Here is a 20215-nt window from a genome sequence, read left to right as displayed (position 1 = left end):
GTTTTTTTTTTTTTTTTTTTTTTTTTTTTGGTGCAAGAATGCCATCTGAGTTGTAGAAGCTACTTCTTCCCAGTAAGCTCTTAAACTGTTTCTGTTCATCAAGTGCAGACCTATGGAGCATGATTAGATCTTCAGGAGCCATACTGTCTCTACACTTATCAATGGACAATTAATTATCTGTTTCCTTCGATGGAGATTTTTCCTATTCATCAGATATCTGCAATTCTTCTATCTGTAGTAAGTGCCAATTTCAGTAGTGCTGTGTGGGCACCAGTTAAAATGTAGTAGTCTCTGAAGGCAGCAGGGTGACAGAAAAGTCCTCGGCACTGAAGGAAATGTCTCTGGTGCCATGAAGCTTACCTATGACAAAAATCACCCATGCCCAAGGTGGTACAGTGCCGGATCTAGCCATGTTGATCAGAACTTTCAATTCCTGAAGGAGGGTGACATCAGAAGCTGCAGGCAAACTTCCAAAAGGTCCTTCCAGGTAGATTATGCTTTTTGGCACTGAGGAGAAATTAGACTCTCTTGAGTGGATTGGAGGAACTTGTCTGGTTGGTTCTGAAGAGGTCCCCCATTTCTTTAACATATTTTAGGCTGCACAACAATATGTTTGAGACAAGCAGTAAAGGCAGAGCCACCAGTCTTGAGGGAGATTCTCCAAACAAAGAATATATAGCAATCTTTGTTCACGTAGGACAAAGCAAACATGTGGTAGTGGTATGGGTAGTAAACAAAGTCTCCTTTTCTTATTTCCCTTAAAGTCCTTGATTTGGGGATTCCTTCCTCCTATTCAAGTAGGGTCTAACAGAGTTCTAATATCTAGCATTTCAGTTATGGTGATGAGTATGGTTGACTTTACTTGTACTGAAACAGCCTCTGGTGCCAGTGACTGCTTAAAGACGGACCATAGTGCTAGAGGTTATTTGTGATGGAGCTTTAGGCACAAGACAGCTCTGGGCAGAACCATACTCCAGACACTTGACTCACAGAGACTGAATTCAGGACCAGAAGAATTTAGTGCCGAGGTTCAGGTGACTTGGCACATCTTTGGTCTTTTTGCAAAAGATTTTAGCAAAGAAACTGACTCCATCGTTCTCAGACGAGGGACAGAAAGTGACAAGTTGAAAGTTTAGAGTAGCCAAGTGTGTTTTCAGGCTCAGATCTCTCCTCTCTCACCTGAAGAATGTATGCACAGGGCGCATCTACACTTTCACACTTAGTGAGCAATAACTAAAATTACAGTGTAGTATGGGCATGTGCAGTAAATATGGTGACTTACACCAACGTGAGTGTAAATGTGATAATTGCATCATGCTGAATAGCAATTTACTGTGCAGTAAATTTAAGATGGTGTAAATTCACATGTAGACATGCCCACAGTATATATATACCATGCACTCTCACAACTGAAAATAAATAATCTTCTAAATGTGAACTGAACATAACTACTATCTTCCTGATTCTATAAGCACAGTAGCAAAGCTGTTGATACATCTTGCTATTGATCCAGTGCGGCAGTTTTGATTTTCATCCTAGATTGTGCAGAAGGCTGACCCAGAAGTAAAAATGGGTACCTTGTTCTTCCAGCAAAGGAATCAGAGCAAGCTCAACATGATGCTAGCCATATCTCTGTGTGCTACTGGCTACCTAACCATGTGCCCCTAACCACGTTAGGACTATGAACCATTTAGGCTCAGGCAGGCCTTTGATTCTAGTGGCAAACAGCTCCAATGTTTTTACTGTTGCTCACAGTTTTGTAAAGAGGCAGCAGAGTATAAACTGAACAATGCCTTGTCAGTTTTCATGACATTCATGAGAACCCTTTGGGCAGCTGTGAACTGAAAAGAATCAAGTCAATTTCAAACTGCTGAAGACTGATAACGCTCCAAACAGTAGAGGCAGACACTAGAACTATTCACTTGAGGAAAAAAAGACATAAAAACCAGACTTACATACATACAGTAGTAGCTAAGAGGCTCTGGGATGACAGAGGAATAAGAACAGAAAAGAGGAGGAATGATGCTGCAGCCAGAGAGGGTGCAGAAAACAGATATCAAAATTATCAGACACATACTACTTTTTTCTCCACTATCACGCTCACCCTCCGGTGTCATGAGATACTTTTAAGGGTGTCGCACAAAAGTAGCACTCTTAGATGCGCAAACACTTATGAGTGATTCACAAGATAAAGCTAGAATCCATACTGTCAAAAACATTCTAACCTGTTGGGGTTTTTCTGAGTTCAACAAACTAATCACTCTATTACTCTTCAATCATCAAAAAACAAGTGAAAGCTAAGAAGATGAATTTTCCAAGGGGCACCTTGGATCTATCAAGAGATGCCTTACGTCTGGTAAAGTTGACGACCACTGATCTAGGGGCAGTACTCTGGGAAGATTCCTAGCATCTTTTCCCTTCCCAGGGAGGGAAAAGGAAAAACACATTCTCATTTGAAGAGTGAGGCCAGCCCACTTTCACTGTCTTTAGCTATTTAATAGCTTCCTCTGCTTAATAGGTGCCTGCTAAAATTTCCAAGCTCAACTTACACAAAGATGAACAAGATAAACTGAGGTGCTAAATCAGAAACAAGGGTCACATTCTCTTTTAACACCTTAAAATTTTTTGGGAAACTGTAAACTATTAACCAATTTAGAATAGACATTTGAGGTCATCCACTTTGGTAGTCTATAAGCAACTGAGCTTTAAAATTAAAATGGTACAATATTTAAGGCCTCAATTGGAAGTACTTTGGGATTACAGGCAACCCCCGCTTAGTGCTCTTAATTGGTTCCTGAAAAATTGAGCATTAAGCAAAACCAAAATATTTGATGACCCAAGATGGCAACCACAATTGTTTTAAATGACCCAAGATGGTGACCCAAGATGGCGTTATAACAAAACTTGCTGAGCGCCAAGTGAAATCAGGTATCAATTTTAAATGAGCATTATAGCAAAATAGCACTAAGTGAAATAGCATTACGCACGGGTTGCCTGTAGTCATGTACTTAGTTACACATATAGTCCAAGTACCTTACTGAACTGGGGGCTAGAACAGTAACCTTTTACCACCTGTGACCTACTAAACAGACTCTGCAAAATTCTACTGTTGAAGGAACTCCTGCCTTAGCAAAAGTGAATAAATACTTAATATTCCAAATATTATTTTATAAAAGTATGCATTGTGCTCGACTATACAGAAAGTTAATGTTTGCAAACATAAACTAAACCATCTATTTAAAAGGTAAGCATGTCACTGATTGGCAACTGAAAGCAATTACTCTGCACTGACAGTTCCGTGAATGCTGGGCAAGAGAACGGAATTCTCCTTCCCCTCAAAACATGAAACCATTTGTCCACTACTGTTTCTTTTGAGTCCTACTCAGTAAAGCTAGAGACAGTCATTACACATAAACCGGTTTCATAGTTTCATAATTCAGAAACTGATTTAAACCTGTAACAGAACAGATGTTTAGTGCACATAAACCAGTTTGAAAATGGCTGAAACCGGTATCAGACTTCACTGATTTGGCTCAAACTGGTTTATTCAATGTCAGTCCCAGACCCCTTGCCGGTTTAAATTAAATCACTCCCCCAGCATCCCAGCATGCTCTCTGGGCTGGGCGGGGCAGGGCTCTCTGGTCCACAGCAGGGCTGGCCCTCCCCTCTGCTCCCTGGCTGCAGCTCTGGCAGTCTCTGCAGGCATCTGCCTGGCTTCTGTTCCCCTTCCCCTCCCCACTCTCTGCTAAGCAGGTATTCCCCCATCCCTCAGAGACACCTCTTAGCATTAGCTAGCAGACCACAAGCTGGCCACCTCTGAGCTGTGGCACACAGGACAAAGGCAGAATCAACAGATAGCTGGCAATGTCCCTCTGTTGTTTTCCTAATGGGCAGATAAATACTGAGTTAGGGGTGATAAACATTCCCTGCTGGGCTGCTCAGGATTGGGGAAACCCCTCCCTAATCCTAGCATGCTGCTGGGCCCCCTCAGCTCAGTACTGTCAAGGGAAGGGAGGGCTGCTCTAGCACCCCCTGGAGGTAGCCTGAGCCAGTGCAGGCATGTGCCTGCATTTCTGGAATGAAAAGGGAAACTATCCACCTCCAAATCAGTTCAAGCTTTACAGGTTAGACTAACCTACAAAGATTGAATCAATTCAGGCTCAGGCTTTTTGAATGTATGCCCCTAGCCTAAAAGCACAGGCAATGGGGAGGAATTGCCAGATAAGGGGCTACACAGAAACACAAACTGGGATCTAAGTCACAACCTCTTGACAAACAAAGCAGGAACTTCTGTTAAACTACTTATCAGTGGGGAAAAAGAAAAAAGGGCAAAATTATACAGCTCACTTATTTTAGTTTGTCATAACTCAGTAGTCCCTAGAAGACATTTCTGTCTAACGTGTTTGGTGGCATATATGAAATTAGCTTGGTTCCCAAAAGACAGGTATGTACTTCACATAACACAAACCACTACTATCACCCTTGTTGTCAATTTAAGCAAAACACCAAGCACTGAATAAGCTTCGAAAGTTACCTATACTCTTATGCCATACAATGATCTTTCTATCCCTCTGCAACATAGAGGTGGCATAGGAATGATTGTACAGCTCTTGTAACAAGATGCTTGTCCAAATAAGTAATGGCTATATATTACAGAAAACTTTATCAGTAAATGTCAAAGTGTATTACCCCATTTTAAAGATGTGGAAGCTAAGGCACAGAAAGGTGAAGTGACATGTCAACCATCACCCTGCAAGCTAGCAGCAGAAGCTCATATAGAGCAGGGGTCTCCCAAGTGCTGAACCCAATCTACTGCTCTCTCCACTGAGTAATGCTGCTTTAAAGGCATAAGCCAACCACTGCAACAGTTTTTTGGGGGGAGCTTAATTTGTAGACAGGTTACTTCTTATTTATCCACTATACAGTTCCTTATACCTGAAACATCTGGCTATTGACAAGAGGCAGAGACAAGATAGTGGGCTAATGCATCCATGGTCTGTTTAGATATGGCAACACACAGCCTTTCTAGCAGAAGCCTTCATCCACCACAGCCATTAATAAGTCAATATAGTGCTTTTAAAAGCTGTCTTAAGCTTTATTTTGATGGGTATTTATTTTCTATGGTCAGCAAGCAATGACTCTTTTTGCTATGGTGTCATCTAGTAGTCAAATATAATGTAAAACTTATTTCCCTTGATAACTGACAAAAGTCTTTCCCTTTACCAAGATGCCACTCCCTAACTAGCCTCTACTGAGCATATATAAACTATATTTTTGGCACCTATACATCTGCCAGCTTTGGGCAAAATTTCAGAAGGATGACAAACAGCAACCATGACTATTGGTGGGTAGGGTGCTACACACAAACTCACCCCACTTAACAGATTTTAAGCAAGGAGATGCTAGAGTTTCTCAATTAAGTGTTAAGAATGTTGTTACAACATGAACAAAATAGCATATTTTCTCCAAAATTGGCCTCTGAAAAAAAAACAACATTTTTTGGATTAAAATTTCTAGAAGATATGACTTAAAGACGCTACATGGAAAAAATGGTCACTATACTATACAAAGTATATACAGCTGTCAATGCTCTCCACAATTCTGCTTGAGATCTCCAATTATATTTTAAAGTAATTTCATTATTTTGTTTGTTTTTTTCTAAAATGAAGGAAAAATAATACTTAATATTAAAGATAGAAAATTTGAACTAAAATGTTAGCAACCTCTCCCATTAAAACAAGCGCTGGCCAGAACACTGGAATTGTCCCTCATTCCTGTGGAAGATGTTCTAGATTTTTGTATTTTCTTCTGACACTCAATTAGAAGAGTGATCTACTTACCTTTTCACATAAAGAGAAAAGGTTAGTAGTAAGACCCCTCACAGTAATCAAAAACTTTTAGCACTGCACAGAAGTATCAATACTTATCTTGAATAAAAATCTAACAAGTTTACCAAAAATCAGAGCCCAAGTTAGTTGCTGAAAATATGGAACTTATAGTAGAAGTGATTTGTTTCTTGAAACATTAGCAGGCCAAATAAAAATTAAAATCAACTAGTCTAACACAGTACACTGGACTAAAAATCCTGTTTCTCTCCACTTCAAGGCAGTAAGTATTCTTGTGTTAAATTCAGTAGAGGAAAAGTTTGGATCCAAAATATACTGTTGATATTTAACTGACTGTGATTTAGCTTGAGTTATTGGAGCCTGAATTGGATCACGAGCTACACGATAACTTTCTCTGCTAGAAAGAACAAATCGGCAATCTAATAACTCACTATCAAATCAGTAGAACCAATGCCTCCAATGTGAATAGTGCAAAAGTCTAGTAACATTTTCCAAGTTGAAATGTAATTCTTTTTACCTTATTGTTAAAGGAAATTATAGTGCCATCCCCTTTCACACTGAGGTACTCTCTGAAAATTCTGTTTGCCCTGGGCTTGTTTTATCCCTGCACCCTTAGTTGCCTTGCTGAGAATTAGAAAAGAGCCTCCTCAGTCAGACTGCAGAAAGTTCTTTGTAATTTCTCTAGCTGGCTGTTGGGAACTGTTGTGGTCCTAGACAAGAACTAAAAATCAGGGAGACAAATCTACACTCTCAACATTTCCTCTGTTATTATATAAGCACTGGAAAAGGAGGAGGAAGTAACCTGACTCAAGAGTAACAAAACAATTCTTCTGCTGTCCAGCAAATATTTTCTCCCAACTTGCATAGGTGGACAGCTTAAGTAGAAGTCTGTACTATGTACCTAAAACCCCAACCATGATAATGTTTTTCAATAACCTAGAAAGTTACATTGAAACAAACTACTTGAATAAGGTTACAAAGGCAATAACACTTAAAGTTATAAAATGTCAGAATTAAAACTGCTTAAACAACATTAATGCATCCTCTTGTATATACATTATGGTATAAATCTTTAACTACCTCATCATATAGTACATTTTCCATAAAACTCAAGTTAAGTAACGCCTGGATCTTATAAAGTGACAATCCTCAAAATGCTTATTCATACAAATGACTTTTGCACAAGTAGCTTCATTGCATTCAATGGGACAACAAGCATTTACGTGATCACAGATAAATTTTGTTACTTTCCTTGAGGAAAAAAAATGCAATTTGATTATGGGATGACCATAACCATGTTTCTTTTCAATTAAAAAAAAAAAAAAAAATCAAAACAACGTTGTTACAGCTGAGAAAATATGGTAAATTTCTACTTCACCCAAATAAACATTTTCAGGAAGAGTTTAGACTTGAGGTTATGTTTTTAAAATTGTAAATGAGGATCAAACAAACCTCTTTTTAATTAGTTTTATTTATAAAAATCATGTACGGGGGATTAAGCATACAAAAATAACACTTTGAAAACAGAGGCCAAAAGTCCAATTTAGAATCAATGGCTGTAAAATAGTATTGCATGACCAAATCACCACAGTACATAGCTAGGGACCTACTTAAATCACAGCTTCACAATTTTTGCAGAAACTGTAAAAAACAGCAATCTCCCCACTTGCCACAAAAAAATGGAATTGGCCATAATTTCCTGTGGAATCAAGGCCAGACACAGGCTTGGGCGAACCAGGCAGCCTCCTGGGACCCAGATAGAAAGGGGGGCCGAAAAATGGTAATTTAAAAATTATTATTATCATTATTTCTGGCAAAAGGGGGCCCAATACTAAAAGTTCACCTAGGGCCGCCAGGAGCCTAGTTACTACGGGAGTGCAAAGCGGGAAGTATTTGATTCAGAATTGGCCCAGTTTGGAAAACAGTGATTCAATTTGCTGATTTGCATGACTGTCCCAATTTGATTAGGCCAAATCTGAATCTAAAGATTCAATTCTGATTCGGAGAATCAGTGATTCAGCCATAGACACAGCTTTATATGGTTTTTTTCTACGTACCTCGAGGTACCAGACAAGGTAACAAAAGTATTTCGTGTCCACTTCTGGGTCTGCCGCCAAGCGCATTGGGGAACCCCCATCCCCACGCTCCCGTGGGATGCTCCATCTGCCCCACCATCTCAGTGTCCACGAGCCACGCCTAGTACCTCGAGTTACGTAGAAAAAACATATAAAGCTGTGTCTATGGCCAAATTGTCAAATTCCTCTGTCGCAGGGCACTAAGGTATCTACTGCTTTAAGAGCAGAAACTGCCTAGAGAGAGGGCCCTAAGACCCAGACAGAAACCCCACAGGTGCAGGTTGCTATGGCAGCAGGCTAACAAGGGAATTAGTCTGCACCTGCACCTGGTCAGCTGACCGGAAGAAGGCAGGGCCTTGGGCACATATAAACCCCAGAGCCGAGACCAGCAGGAGTTAGTTCTCTGGCAGCAGCCAGGGAAAGAAGCCTCTAGGGAAGAATTACCCAGACACACTGTGACTGCCTGAGATGCTGCATATAGGGCTAACAGGGCTCCAGGAGCTTACCAGGTACTTGGCCTACAAGGCACTTAGTGCTGGGGGTGGGGGGGAGAAAGTTTGACTCTTTTAAAAGGGACAGAGCACACCCTGACCTACTTGTATTATGTTATAGCCCAGGGGCTCGTATTTTGGTTGCTGCTTATTAAACTGGTGGATTGGGCTGAGGCTATTGGGGAAAGAGGAGGTCTCAATGGGGGCCCATTACAGTGTGAGAACACCAGCACCACGAGGCACGGTGACAAAAGGGGTGAGCAGACCCCAGCGCCAGGGGGCATGGTGACAAAAGGGCTGCGGAGAGCCCAGCACCAATGTGGGCGCAGAGACAGGGCTGCAGAGAGCCCAGAGGTGACCAAAGGCCTAGCTAGGCTAGGACCTCAGAGAGACAATGTGTGAACGCCATCTGCAAGGCTTGGGGCATGGTAAAGGGGTGGCTTTGGAGCCACGAATCTAGCCCATAAGGCTGAGGGTGTTCCATGAGGCAACCATTTTGAGCAGGACCCAAAAGGGGTCCAAGAACCCAAAGGGTTCAGTGGGGTCCATCTGGACCGTGCCGAAACACAAACTCGAGGGCAGCCTCCCTATTTATTGTAATTACCAACAAGATGTGGTAGGTGAGGAAAAGGGTGCCCGTTGAGCAAGACTGGCATGGTCACAGAGCCCTAAGGGCATCATGGCCATCCCTGGGGACCCCATCTTGTGACACTCTCTCCAAATCAATTCGGAGGCTTCCATTAATCTCTCCAAATCGAATTAGGTCTCCTGATTCAATTTGGAGATTTGACCGCTATGAAAAAACACCCCAAAAAAGCAAAATACGTTTCAGCTCAGGATCACGTAACACAGTTACCTATAGGAACTTTGCATCAGATGGTGGTAAAATGTTTTGTTCACACTGCAATGTGACTAGATGTGTAGAGGAAAAACAGCACTGGTTGGCCTTTAGAATCCAAATGGCAAATAAAGCGAAAGGCTTCTACAGAGGCTGAAGTTCAGAACAAGAAACAAGCGATAAATGTCTTTGATGTTTAAAAGAACCGCTGAATGCAGTTTACCAAAGAAGAGTGGCTACATTCGAGCTAGTGCAGGCATTTATGGCTGCCAACATCCCTCTGAGAAAACTGGTAATCTGAAATGAAGGGACTACTTGAACAAGCACATGCCAAATGCTGGCAGTTTCCATTGTGCGAACAAGCTTCACCAGAATTATCTACCAGGAATAACTGCTCTGCATGTTCAGCCTACAAATTCTGCACTGGCAAAATATGAATTAATGTTGATTTTAGCAGATGAAGTAACAGATGTTCAGGAATGACTATGTTATCCACATATTATTTGTACCTGGAAGCTGGAAAGACTGTGATTTGCCTGATTTTCAAACAGAGCCAGTTCAACTCATGTCTGTACATTTTTTCAACTGTAGCACAAACTGTAGTGAGGGCTATTGTAAACTACAGCTTAGAATTTAAGAAGATCTCAACATGTCTGGCTGATAATGCAATGTAGATGTGCAAAGCTTTCTCTGTTGTGCTCCATGGAATGATGCCCAATGCAATTTATGTTAGCAGCAATGCACATATTCTTTCTTTAGTAAGAAATATCTGGCGCACAGGTTTTCCTGATGTGGATAGACTGGTTTCCTCTTTAAAAAACCATTCAAACACTGTTCAGGCTGTAAGCTTCAATACAGGGAGTTCATCACCAATCAAAATGGGGATCTAAATGCAACTGTGTCACTTCCACCAAAACCAGTGCTTACAAGGTGGAATTTATGCTTCAACAGTTTGTTACCATGCAAAGAATATTAAGTACTACCAGCAATTTGTGCATGACAAGCTTGAAAGTCGCACCCAGAATACAGTGTATGCTTAAACTACATGATTTCTTATAACTAGATGACACTGAAAATCAAGTTAAGTTGGTGGCTGAAAACGCAATCCAGCTCATGGAGTTTCTAATGTGGTTTGAAAAAGTTGGTAGGCTCTGATCCACCAAACACACAAGCGGATGGATTTGATAAATTGGGTTGAAGACATGGTATCACACAATTTCCAAACTGTCAAAAGTGAAAACCAGTGGAGATGAGAACTGTTCCAAGCAATAGATGCAATCAGTACTACAAGTACGATCAGTCACTACCACCTAGGTCTGAACAACCACCTGCCTCTTTTTTAGTACTGTTTGCATTTCTTACCCAAATCATGTGCCCTTTCTGAGTTCTGACCCTCAGCTACTTAAATCAAAACCTGGATGGCAACAAATGTGCATGACAACCAGCATGCTGCTTACATGAACTTTGTCAAAGAATGCCAGATGCTTTTGACTACAACTGGATTTTGGGATCCTGTTTACGATTTGGTTTCCACATCTCTACAACTGGGAAAACACTGCCTACCTATTCCAACCAATTCAGTGGATGCAGAACGAGCAATCTCAGTGTATGGACAAGTGTTCATACTGCAGAGACATAGGATGTCAGTTGCAACTGCTAGTGGACACTGTATGCTAACAACTAACATGGTTTCAATCAAGGTTAATATTATTTAGTATTTCTAAACTTTTTGTAGAACACTAATAATAAATTATGATATAAGTTACAAGTCATACTGGACACATCTACACATGCGACTGATGTGCACGAATAAACTCCAGTGTTTATTGCTTATTGCTCTGGAGTTTTTTTGCTCCTGGGCATGCTGTTTTAACACGTTAAATCTAGAAGATATTGCTGGAGTGGCTGCTCCACCTGGACTCCACATGCTGCAGAAGGGCTGGCTGAGGCACAAACATGCTTCAGTGCAGGGGCTGCCAGCCAGTTAGCCCCGCACTGAAGCACCGTGTGCCCCAGCCAGATGGGGTAGCGTCTACACACGCACTGCTTCACACAAAAAAACCCCCCAAAACTCCACAGCAGGGTATTACTTGTATTTTATAAGTACTACCCTGCTACGGAGTGTATTAGTTTTATAAGCCCTAATGGTGTCTGCATGTGCACCCCTGAGATTTACTGCACAGTTAGAATCATAGAATGACAGAAAATTAGGGTTGGCATGGTCCTCAGGAGATCATCTAGTCCAACCTCCTGCTCAAAGCAGGACCATCCCCAACTAGATCATTCCAGCCAGGACTGAGGCATGCCTTAAAAACCTCCCAGGATGGAGGTTCCACTACCTACCCATTCCAGTGCTTCACCACCCTCCTAGTGAGAGAGTTTTTCCTAATATCCAACCTAAACTTCCCTTGCTGCAACTTGAGACTATTACCCCTTGTTCTGTCACCCTTGAGAACAGTCTAGCTCCATCCTCTTTGGAATCACCCTTCAGGTAGTTGAAGTCTGCTATCAAATCCCCCTTCAGTCTTTGTTCAGAAGTCCTTTGCCCCAGCCCTCTAACCATTTTTGTTGCCCCCCACTGGATTATCCCCAATTTATCCATATCCTTTCTGTAGTGGGGGGGAAGGGCAAAACTGGAAGCAATACTCAAGATATAGCCTCACCAGTGCAGAATAGAGGTGAATAATTACTTCCCTTGATCTGATGGCAACACTCCTCCTAATGCAGCCCAGTATGCTGTTAGGCTTCTTGGCAACAAGGGCACAAAGTTGACTCTCATTCAGCTTATTGTACACTGTAATCCCTAGCCCTTTTCTGCAGAGCTACTGTTTAGCGAGTCAGTCCCAAATCCGTAGCAGTGCATGGAATTCTTCCACCTTAACTGCAGGACTTTGCACTTGTCCTTATTGAACTACATGAATTTTCTTTTGGCCCAATCCTCTAATTTGTCTAGGTCACTCTGAATCCTAGACCTACCCTCCAGCCTACCTACTACTCTCCCCACCTTGGTGTCATCTGCGACCTTGCTGAGGGCGCACTCTATGCCATCTTCCAGGTCATTGGTAAAGATATTGAACAAAACCAGCCCCAGGACTGACCCGTGGGGCACTCCACTACCAGCTGCCAACTAGACATTGAGCCCATTGAGCCTAGACAGATTAGTTAGATAGGCAGAACAGAACCAGATGTTGCTCAACACTGAGAAGTGTAAAGTGCTCTATCTGGGGAGGAAAAATCTGGAACAAACTTACATCCTCAGTGGTGCTACACTAGCTAGCACCATGTCTGAAAAGGACGCGGGGGGTGGTCATAATTGACCATAAAATTAATGAGCCACTGGTGTGATGCTACAGTTAACAGATCAAACTGATGCATCTGAAGCAAAACTAAAGAAGTTATTTTCCTGCTCTACTCGGCATTGGTGAGGCTGCAGTCGGAGTACTGCATCCATTTTTTGGCACCACACTTCAAGAAGGATGTGGAGAAGCTTGAGAGAGCCCAGAGAAGAGCCACTCATATGATAAGGAGGCCTGAAGAGCAAACCATCGGAGGAAAGGCTGATTGATATGGGACTGTTCAGCGCAGAAAAGAAACTTCAGGGGCATTTGGTGGCAGCTTACAAATATAACAGGGGAGAGCATCAGGGGCTAGGTGAACAACTATTCACCAAAGTACCCAAGGGAAAAACCAAGAGAAACAGTCATAAACCCCTAGAAGAAGGTTTCAGACTGGATATAAGGAAAAATGTCACTATTCATGTGACCAGACTCTGGAATAGACTCCCAGCAGAAGTGGTGCACGCACCTACCCTGGAGATCTTCAACAGGAGACTGGACGCACACCTTGCTGGGGTTATTTGACCCCAGCAGTCTCTCCTGCCCAGAGCAGGGGGGCAGGACCCGGTGATCTCACAAAGTCCAAGTCCCTTCCAGCCCTGAACTTCTGTGAATCTGTGAGCCCAATGATCCAGCCAGCTTTCTATCTGCGTTACAGTCAACCCATGCTTCCTTAACTTGCTTGCAAGAATACTGTGGGAGACTGTATCAAAAGCCTTGCTAAAATCAAGATATATCATGTCCACTGCTTTCCCTGCATCCACAGAACCAGTCATCTCATCACAGAAGGCAATCAGGTTGGTCAGGCATGACTTGCCCTTAGCATATCCATGCTGACTGTTTCTAATCACTTTCTTCTCCTCCAAGTGCTTAGAAATGGATTCCTTGAGGACCTACTCCATGATTTTTCCAGCAACTGAGATAAGGCTGACCGGTCTGTAGTTCCCTGGATCCTCCTGCTTCCCTTTCTTAAAGATGGGAACTATATTTGTCCTTTTCCTATCATCCAGGACCTCCTCCAATCTCCACGAGTTTTCAAAGATAATGGCCAGCTGCCCTGCAAGCACATCAGGCAACTCCTTCAACACTCTTGGATACATCCCATAGGGCAAAATGGACTTGTACACGTCCAGCTCCTCTAAATAATCCCCAACCTGTTCTTTAACCACTGATGGTTGCTCACCTTCTCCCTAAACTGTGCTGCCCAATGCAATAGTCTGGGAGTAGATCCTGCCTGTGAAGACCAAAAAAAAAGGCATTGAGTACTTCGGCCTTTTCTACATCGTCTGTCACTAGGTTGCCTCTCCCATTCAGTACGGGTCTCGCACACTCCCTGACCTTCCTTTTGTTGCTAACATTTGTAAAAACCCTTCACATCCCTTGCTGGCTGCAACTCCAATTGTGCCTTGGCCTTACCAATTTCATCAATATTCTTATACTCCTCCCTAGTCATCTGTCCAAGCTTCCTTTTTATGTTTAAGATCACGGAGTTCCTTAAAAATAAGCCCAGTTCCCTCAGCCTCTCCTCATTACGCCATGTGCCCCACCCCCTAACCATTTTTATTGCCCTCCACTGGACTGCAGTTAATTAGGTCAACTGCACAGTAAATGTCTTGTGTAGACATGCCCACCATGTATAAGTTTATATTAATGATATATTTAAATTTAGTTTTAATTACAAATTAAATTTAATATTTAGATGTATAATATACTAATATATACAATTATTTCCATGGAATTTCATAATCCTGTGGAATTTGATATTTAATTATGTGGTTTTTGCTTCTCAGCCAATTGGTGGAGAGGGAAGAGGGCTGCCAGGGCCTGTCTGTCAATCAACAGCAAGGGATGGGGCCACCATGAAATGCCTGTAAAACTGGCTCTGTGCCCCATAAGGTTAAAGTTCCAAAAACCCTATTTTATTAACAACAATTGTGTGAATTGAAAAACAAAACTAAAATGTGATCAGACTTAAGTTAAACTCAAATTTAGTCAGGCACCTTTGGATAAAAAAAACCACCTTCACCTTGGTGGACTAAAATTATTTTATCAGAACTTTAATAATTTAAAAATGTAGTATTTTCCAAGGCAGATCCAATTATTCTGAGATTAAAATTGCATTATCATTTTTAACAGAACAATAGCTCTATTATTCATTTCATTCTCTAAGTGAACGGGACAAATATTTGACAAAAGCAAAGTTAACGTTGGTTTACTATCCTCCAAACAAAATGTGAAAAGGATTCTGAATTTCATTAGGTGAAAGAACAAGAAAGCTCCCCCTTTCTATGTCTATATTAACTAACTATGCACCTGTTTTTCATGTAAAATTTGAAAATTTAAGAAAGATAAACAAATATTTTAGTCAGTGATTTACAAAAAAAGAAAAAAAATAAAGTAGAAAGTTAGTCTTCTGAAACTCATATATATTCTTCTAAAGCTGGAGTACTCAACCTGTGGCCTGCAGGCCAGATCTAGTTTGTGGTGGTAGGTCATCCGGCCTGCTGGGCTCTCCACCAGTCTGAAAATTTGGTGGTATGGATGCTGCTAAATTTCCAAACACATAGGGAGAGCTGTAGCCTGGACAGAGTAGCTTGCTGGATAAGGCACAAAGGGCAGTGCACCGGGCTGAGCAGAGGCAGTGTGGGGACCCAAAGCCCATCATGCAGAGCCAGGCAGGGGTGGCATAGAAGCCCAGCACACAGGGCTACAGAGAGGCGGCACCCAGCCCCAGAGTTGCAAGGCCCAATCTGAACTGTGGACCAGCGCCATGTCAGTCATCTTGTCTGCGAGGCCAGAAGATTGAGCACCACTGTTCTAAAGCATTCTTTTGGCTGGGTGTCTGGAAAATGCCAGCACCTTAAGGTTAAGACAAAATGAGACATTTTCATATACCAACTGAAAAAAAAACATTCCTGAACTAAAACTGCTTTGTTAAATCGTTCTCACCTACAATTTATAGTATAAATGTTTCTGGAAAATTAAATTGATTTGTTGAGCCAAAGTAATTTAATATGAGGGCTAATGTGCTCTAATCCATTAAATGGAACCATAAGGAAGTAAAAAGAAAAACCCCCCAAAAAACCCAACTCTTGTGTAGGTGCCTTTTAAGGGAAACAGTAGTCTTGAGACAGTTTCCTGCCTTTCCACTTTCCAGAAGCTCCCCCACCTCAACTTTGCAGACAGAGACTCCATAGTTGTAGGTATTTCACACCTTTTTCCCATGGACTACAAATGAGGTAAAGCTTCCGATTATGAGCCCCTGCTCTCTAGTCCTCTAACATGCATAAGTTACCTTATGGATTGAGCATCCACTATTTATACCACATGGCCACTTCGTAGCCTGAGGAAGCCTAAAGCTGACAGGAAAAGACAATTTTGCAAAGATTTACACAAGTGCTTTAATCTTTAGATTGAGAAAATTTTCTGATCCCTTCAGAGAAACAGTATAAGCGAAGAATCAGACCAGTTAATTTAAATTAAACCGTGATATTTGAATAAACAAGTTACTGATCATTTGTGAGAATAATTTCTCTAGAGTTTAAGGTTTCTCCATACCCTCAACACACAGCCTCACCATTCATTCCCTTTACCAAAAGTTTCCCTCATCAGAAATTTAGTTTAAGACAGTACCAAAACGCAGTAATATCTGCAATTTACAAGCTAGTATGTTTGAACAAAATCAGCATTAAAATCATATAAAAATAGAATCCCAAAATACTAGGTGTTACAAATTTCTCTTAAAATTCTTCACTTTCTAAGCATGCCTTACTGCAGAGGTAGGCAACTTTTTTTTGGCTGGAGTGCTGAAAACCCCCACAGTGCCTACTGTGGAAGGTGCTGGAGTGCCCGCATGCCAGAAAAACAAAATGAGGGCAGGGAGTACATGGCAGGATGCCCTACTTGGGCCCCTTGCCCCCCACCCAAAGCCCTTGCCCTTGCCTCCCGGCCAAAGCCCCTGCCCCCCAGCCTGGGCTCCGTGGCCGTCAGCAACTACCCAGAACCTCGGCCAGCTGCAAATATCTGCCGCCTCTCTGCCCTGGCCCCAGCTGTCTCTCACCCCAGACCCGGCCCCAGGCTCTGGGGAGGCAGCACATACCAGAAAGCTGCCTGCTCCCAGCTCCCCACTGCCCTGCCACACTTCCCCTGTGTGCATGGGAGCAGCGTGGACAGCAGCACTGGGTTGTGCTCCCTGCTGCTGCCCCCACCTGCAGGGGAAGTGTGGCAGGGCAGCGGGGAGCTGGGAGCAGGCAGCTTTTTGTGCCTCCTGCTGTGCCCTGCTGCACCAGGTTCCAATGTTGCTTTGCAGAAGCAGCGAGGGCAGCACAGCGGAGAGCACTACCAGTATGTGCTGACTCCCCGGAGCCCGGGGCCAGGTCTGGGGCTAGGGGACAGCTGAGGCCAGGGCTGGGGCCAGGGCAGATGTTTGCAGCTGACCCAAGTTCTGGGTAGCTGCTGACAGCCACAGAGCCCGGGCTGCTTGCAGCAGGGCTTCCATGGGAACAGCCCAGGCTCCATGGCTATCAGCAGCTACCCAGAGCTGGGGCTGGCTGCAGCCGGGAAGCTACAAACAGCTGCTGCCCTCCAGCCCCGGCTGTCTCCTGGCCCCAGGCTCCGGGAAGGCAGCAGGTGCCAGCACTGCACCCACTGGGGCTGGGGGTGGGGAGGCAGCAGCTGTTTGTAGTCTCCCAGCTGCAGCTGGCCCCAGCTCTGGGTAGCTGCTGGATCCTGGGCTGCTCCCAGCAGGGCTTGCAGTGTCCCAGCTGCCTGCTGGGAGCAGCCCGGGCTCCCAGCTGGCAGAAGCTACCCAGAGCTGAGGCTGGCTGCAGCCTGGAGGCTGCAAACAGCTGCTGCCTCCCCAGCCCCAACACATACAGTTGCCAACCCCTGCGTTACTGTATCAAGACCATATTCTTGAGCTAGAAATTTCTTACCCTTTTTAAAACTTAAAAAAAAAAAAATCCAGTTTAAATTGCTTCTTTCAGTTTTCTCAAGTTCTGTTACTTTTGGAGTTATAAAACTAACAGCTGATGATTTACAAGCCCCAAGAGAGAATCCTTAGCATTTGTTCATAACTTCCCTGGCTGACATCTACATCTCACTCCAAATCTTTCTATTATGTTTAACATATACCAATACAGCTTGCCTACAATGTCTGTATCATCACTTTCACACTCAATAGCTTAATATCTTGCAAAAGTTTCCCTGCATTCCATTCAGTTGGCTCCGAGTGACTTAACACCTTCTCTTGGACTCTGAAGAGTTGTTCAGCCTCCCAGACCCCATCTTGCTCTTTGCATTGCAGTAGCTTTTTGACAGAGGTAGGATGTGCCATCTTCTAAATCAAACAGACTTCTCTGGAAAGAGCTGATGGACAATGTGTACTGTTCTCCTGTATCCACAACCATTACAGCACTTAGTAGACCAAAGTATGAGAAACTGAGCTCAGAATCCAAGACAATAAGTAGCAGTAACAGAATAGGTACCCAAAGGCACTATACTTGATCTTGTGTGCAATAATTTGTACCCTCAGTTTAAAAAAAATGCATACTATATACACACATTTCAAGAAGATTATGTTTAAACGGTATTTACCTTGCGCCATTATTCCTAATTACTTCCACTGTTTCACCAACAAAATATCGATCCTTGACGTAAGTAAAGATTTCATCACAGATTTCATGAAGTCGTGAGCGATGGGTAAGGGTGGCCAAGTATAAAACTGGAACTATAAGTGCCTCTGGAAAACTCTGGAGATTATGCCTTGCTTTCTTTTCTGATTCTAGTGCTTCCTGATACGTGAGTCCCGGTTTACCCGTGACAGCACAACTCCACACAAGGCTGTTACACAAAATGGTGCGTTCAAAGAAGTCACTGTAAATAAGAGAAAGGAAGAAAGTGAACAAACTGTAAATGCTGGCTAGAGTTTTCTTCTCTATTATATGGCATTACATATCTCTGCTAAGTGAAAAACACGCTTTACAAATCCACAGTGTAAAACATAAGCCTGCTGCTATTCACGTTATAGACAGTAGGATCCACCAGGGTTTAGTAACAGCCATCACAATAGGTCTAGAGAATGTTATTACTGGATCTCCCATCATGATGGAGTACTTAATGATCATTTTTCACTTCTGTTAACCCCTCCATTCAGTACCTATAAATCTACCATGCAAGGACCAAAACCTGTTCTCAGTACAGTCTACAGTAAAACTCAGATTATTTTAAGTGGCAGCATCAAACTCCAAGACTCTGCAAATAAATATCATGAACATGTCCCTTTGAGTTACCATATTTACTTGAATCCAAGATGAAGTTTTTGTCCCCTGTTGGAAAAGTCCCTTGTCTTAGAATTGAATATATGGTGTGGGGAGGCAGGGGGAGAGAACAGACAGGTGGCTGCTGTGGCACTGGCCCTGACCCCCCCGCCCACTGACCCAAAAGCCATGGAAGCCTCCACCCCCTCCCATGTTACCTGCCCCTCACCACCTCACTCACCCTCCCCCGCACCTCCCTGCCACTTTCCCAGTGTTGCAGCTGTAACTCTGGCCCATTCCGACCTATGGCACAAAGCACACATTTGCTTTGGCCCCCACCCAGCCCAGTAACAGTGATGGCAGCTCTGGCCTCAGTCCCAACCTCAGCTCCAACCCAATCCCAGAGCTGCCACTGCTAAAACCACTTGTGCCTGGTCAGGCAGGGGCCAGAGCTAGTATGTGCTCCATGTCCCAGGCTGAAGCGGAGCCACAACTCAGGGTAAGCAGCAGCGGGGAGAGGAGGGGCACATAGGAGGCGAGTGCCAGAAGCACAAGAACTATGGGTGGGGGACAGATGCCAGACAGGCAAATGGTGCAGGAGACAGGTGGCATGCTGCTTCATTCCCCTGTTTTCAGCCCCCCACTGCTTGCCCCATTGTGGGGGGGGGATGAATTGAAGATGACCCTCCAATAATTAGATTCTATACATGAAAAATTATAACAAATGTATTGGTTTTCCATGTACAGAATCTCATTATTGAGTGGGGGAGTCATCTTGAATTTGGGTAAATACAGTAATTTATTTCCTACATCCCCCACACCCCTATCCCATCCCTATACATAAATGCTTGAGCACCCAATATTGTACAAATTAATCTTGCAATTTTTTCTTAAAATAGTTTCAATTAATGTTTCAATTTGCTCTTCAGTAATCAAAACACTAGTGGTTTTGAGTGTTCTGGCTCACAAAGGATGAAGGGAAGGTTAAAAACTCATGTCAAGCACTTTTAAATAGTTTTTATTCCTGCACTGTTTATACTAAACTTACAGAGCACTAAAACAATTTTTTTCTGCTGATTCTTTTCCTTACTTTTTTCTATTTGGCACATATTGATTTTCCTTCCCTCCCATATTCCAATAAATATTAAAATTACCATTGTTGTTCTTCACAGAATCACAGAAAAGTAGGGCTGCAAGGGACCTCTGGAAATCATCTACTCCAGTAGCTGTCAACCTTTTTGGCAGAAGTGCCACAAATTAGCCCTGCACCCTCCCCAAGTACCACTCCAATCCTCTTTCTCTGCCCAATCTATTGCTCCATTTTCTGCTTCCTTCCTTGTGTTCCATGCTTGACTGACTATTTGCTTTCTACT

At 43.0% G+C, this 20215-nt stretch overlaps 1 protein-coding gene across 1 annotated transcript in view; it reads right to left on the bottom strand.

Annotated features, from left to right (window-relative positions):
• BAZ1A (bromodomain adjacent to zinc finger domain 1A) overlaps window positions 1–20215 on the bottom strand; it is a 120193-nt gene that overhangs the window by 84736 nt on the left and 15242 nt on the right. The window contains 1 exon segment of the mRNA XM_019519920.1: window positions 18181–18459. Coding sequence (XP_019375465.1) covers window positions 18181–18459 — 279 coding nt within the window.

This window comes from Gavialis gangeticus, unplaced genomic scaffold (genome assembly GCF_001723915.1).
Source record: "Gavialis gangeticus isolate Ggan-Ray unplaced genomic scaffold, GavGan_comp1, whole genome shotgun sequence".
Taxonomy (NCBI): domain Eukaryota; kingdom Metazoa; phylum Chordata; order Crocodylia; family Gavialidae; genus Gavialis; species Gavialis gangeticus.
The sequence above is the reverse complement of the archived record's forward strand: the minus strand, read 5'-3'. Positions and strand labels throughout refer to the sequence as shown.